This window comes from Salpingoeca rosetta, assembly GCF_000188695.1.
Source record: "Salpingoeca rosetta unplaced genomic scaffold supercont1.29, whole genome shotgun sequence".
NCBI classification, from domain to species: Eukaryota; class Choanoflagellata; order Craspedida; family Salpingoecidae; genus Salpingoeca; species Salpingoeca rosetta.
The window spans coordinates 78243-81591 of record NW_004754905.1 but is presented as its reverse complement, the minus strand read 5'-3'; the positions used below and the strand labels follow the sequence as shown (position 1 = coordinate 81591).

Genomic DNA, 3349 nt, shown 5'->3' with positions numbered 1-3349 from the left:
TCGGCACGTCGCGTGTCGTCTCTGCATCGTCGTTCTCCGTGTCTGTGGACTGTAACGCAGCAGTGCCGGCTTTGCTGTGCTACCACTGTTGCTGTTGGTGTCGGTGTTGGTGTTGGTGTTGCCACCACTGCCACTGCCACTGCCACTGCCGCGGGTGCTGGTGTTGCTGGGCGTCTGCTCCGGCCTCTGCTGCTTGGACTGCGCCTTGAAGTCGAGCGCGCGCTTGACCAGCGCCTCCGAGGGCCCCGTCTCCGGTGGCGAGCTGCACGGCTCCAGGCTGCCCGCGGCCGCGTCCAGCTTGAAGAACATGCGCGACTCCGGGTCCATGTACACGGCGCTCTTGGTGTCCAGCAGCCAGCCGCTCGTGCCGTCCAGCGTCCAGTTTGGGCGCGTCTTCACGGGCGATGGCACATCCGGCTGCGACTGCGACTGCGACTGCGACGACGCTGCCACTGGCTTTGTCAAGTGCGCGCGTTTGGCCAGTGGCTGGCCTGTACCCTCCTCGTCCATGGTTAGTTGGTTGGTTGGTTGGTTGGTTAGCGCGTCAGCTCAGCGCAAAGATCACTGCGGGGAGCAAGCAAGCAACGGCGAGCATCAACAACCATCAGCCATCAACGACGACGAACGCGCGCTGCTGATCGTGGAGATGCGAGCGGAACAAAACACGACAAGAAGCGCAGGGCGACAGAATAAAAAAAAATATTGTGTTCTTGCGCGTTGGTTGCAAATTGCGGTGGCGAAGTAGGAGCTGATGCGTTGCAAATTGCATGAGCGGTTATGGAACAGAAGCTGTGCTGATGATGGAGTTGGTGGTGGATCGTGCATGTGCGCGTGATTGTGCTGATGGTGGGAGTAAGTGAGCGTAACAGGCCATGTATGCCAGTGGCTGTAAGCGTGCAGTGGCATGAGGTTTTGTTGCATTACACTGTTTGCTCCCCTTCTCTTCTTTCACTCATCGCATTTATCCCATTCATCTCACGTCACTGACTATCACACGCATGCACACACACACACACACACACTTTTTCACGCACGCGCACATGCATCATGGCACCATGCAGGTTTGATTGAGTGCAGAACAGAAAAGACATGCACGCCATCACAGGAGCAACGAGTTGTAGCCGTGAAGTAGACGCAGGAGAGGAAGACCAAGGAAAAGAAGAAGCGAGGGAAAGAAGCGTTCACATCCAGGACCACGCACCTTGGCAACAGTGAAAGGTTGACCTTTGATACAGACCGCCACCATGGAGCGACACGACACGGCAGCTCACGCGAGCGTGAGCGAACACAAGGGCCTGGTGTTCCAAGTGAGTTTATATCTGTTTGCGTATTTGCGTGTTTGCGTGCTTTTGTTGGTGGAACGCCAACGTTCGAGGGACAGTGCGCGTGCAGCATCTCCGTTGTACCCCTGTTCCCCAATGCGCACGTCCACACACTGTCGCGCTCACGCATGCGAATCTTCACTGACAGAGCGCAGAGGAAGTGGCACACACGCTACGCCAGCGGTGCAAACGGTCGTTCTTCCGCCACGTCAGCCCGACTGGCGCAATGGAGGTCGTTGCAGCCGCAGCCAAGCAGGGGTTCGCCCCAAAAGGTGCGTGTGTGTATGTGTATGTGTATGTGTATGTATGTATGTGTGTATGTGTGCGTGTATGTGCGTCTGTGTGTGTGAATGTGTGCATGCGTGCATGCGTGTTTGTGTCTGTGCAAGGAGGTGGAGCAGTATTCGCACCCAAGTGTCTGTGTCGCATCTTGCAGTTCCTCACGTCTCTGGTTTACGTCTACCCCCTTTCCCCTGTTTAGACTACATCAACATTGGCAACGAGAACAACAAGACTGCGCTCATGTTTGCCTCGCAACTGAAGAACGGGCACGATCTGGTGCGATTTCTGCTCGAGCGCGGTGCAGAGCCAAACGCATCCACAAACCGCGGACACACCCCCGTCGTGTTTGCTGCAGGTGAGATTGGAAAATGTGTGTGTGTGTGTATGTGTGCGTGTGTACGTGTGTGAATGTGCTGTGGTGGAATCAAGATTATCAGTGTTCTACGCATGTACACACACACACACACACACACACACACACACACACACACACACACACACACACACACACACACACACACACACACACACACACACAACCCCGCCGCTGCTATCCCAGGCAAGGGCCGGGAAGAGACGCTGCGGGTGTTGTTTGAATTTGGCGGCCGCGTGCGTGTTCGTGTCGTGCGCGGGGACACACCCTTGTCCATCGCCAGCCCAAAGGTGAGCGAACATATGTGTGTGTGTGTGTGTGTGTGTGCGTTTGGTGGTGATGTGAACGTCTCTTCTTCCACCTGTTCTCATACCCCTTCCCACACCCCATCTTCACCTCCTTCGCGCCCTTAACTATACCATGATGACAGCTGTCGGCTGCAATGCGCGCTGAGCTGCAGCGGCGAGAGGAGAATGAGGACGAGGACTGGATGGACTTTACAGCAGACGAAAATGCCCAAATTGCACAGCAGGAACACGAGAAGACATGCAGGTTAGGCGAGGAGGTGTGTGTGTGTGTGTGTGTGTGTGTGTGTGTGTGTGTGTGTGTGTGTGTGTGTGTGTGTGTGTGTGTGTGTGTGTGTGTGTGTGTGTGTGTGTGCGTGTGTAAAGTTGACTCACTTGACGGGCACCACACTTCCGAAGCCGCTCATCACAACGTCACCACCACCACATGATACCACCGCACCACATCACATCACATCACATCACATCACATCACATCACATCACATCACATCACATCACATCACATCACATCACATCACATCACATCACCATCGTGACCACCCCCCCCCCTTTCAGGCACTGCCGCATACGTCTTGGATTGGAGCCGCGACCACGGACGTGGAAGCGACGGCGTACGTGGACCATGGGAGAGAATTGGGCCTGGTGGTGATGATGGTGATGGTGTTATGGTGATGATGGTGTTATGGTGATGGTGATGGTGTTATGGTGACGATGGTCTGATGGGAAGTACTCTTGTTGTGGTTGTTCTGGAGTGGAGGATACATGTAGGTGTGTGAGGACCACACATTGTCGCTGGATCAACCAATCACCACATCACCATCATCACATCATCATGGTGTACAGGTCCGCGTGTGGAGGATGCGTTTGAACACATGTCCATCGACGAACTCGGCGACGCGTTGAGGCGCGCACTGGCAGGCAGCGAGAACGATGACGACGACAATGAAGATGGTGGTGAGAATGGTGTCGATGATAACGATGAAGAAGATGACGATGAAGATGATGACGAATACAGGGATGACAAGGATGAACAAGGTGCCTACGATAACGAGGGTGCCGATGTTG

General features: G+C 54.9%; 2 protein-coding genes across 2 annotated transcripts in view; one reads left to right on the top strand and one right to left on the bottom strand.

Moving 5' to 3' along the window:
* PTSG_09107 (uncharacterized protein) overlaps positions 1 to 707 on the bottom strand; it is a 4171-nt gene extending 3464 nt beyond the window's left edge. Inside the window, exon 1 of the mRNA XM_004989303.1 lies at positions 8 to 707. Coding sequence (XP_004989360.1) covers positions 8 to 510 — 503 coding nt within the window. The 5' untranslated portion in view covers positions 511 to 707. The remainder of the gene's footprint in view (positions 1 to 7) is intronic.
* Positions 708 to 771: 64 nt separating this feature from the next.
* Positions 772 to 3349, top strand: part of PTSG_09106 (uncharacterized protein) — a 6287-nt gene continuing 3709 nt past the window's right edge. Inside the window, exons 1-8 of the mRNA XM_004989302.1 lie at positions 772 to 805; positions 1062 to 1307; positions 1471 to 1594; positions 1804 to 1959; positions 2164 to 2267; positions 2408 to 2529; positions 2840 to 2895; positions 3128 to 3349. The exon at positions 3128 to 3349 is cut by the window's right edge and continues 281 nt beyond it. Coding sequence (XP_004989359.1) covers positions 1245 to 1307; positions 1471 to 1594; positions 1804 to 1959; positions 2164 to 2267; positions 2408 to 2529; positions 2840 to 2895; positions 3128 to 3349 — 847 coding nt within the window. The 5' untranslated portion in view covers positions 772 to 805; positions 1062 to 1244. The remainder of the gene's footprint in view (positions 806 to 1061; positions 1308 to 1470; positions 1595 to 1803; positions 1960 to 2163; positions 2268 to 2407; positions 2530 to 2839; positions 2896 to 3127) is intronic.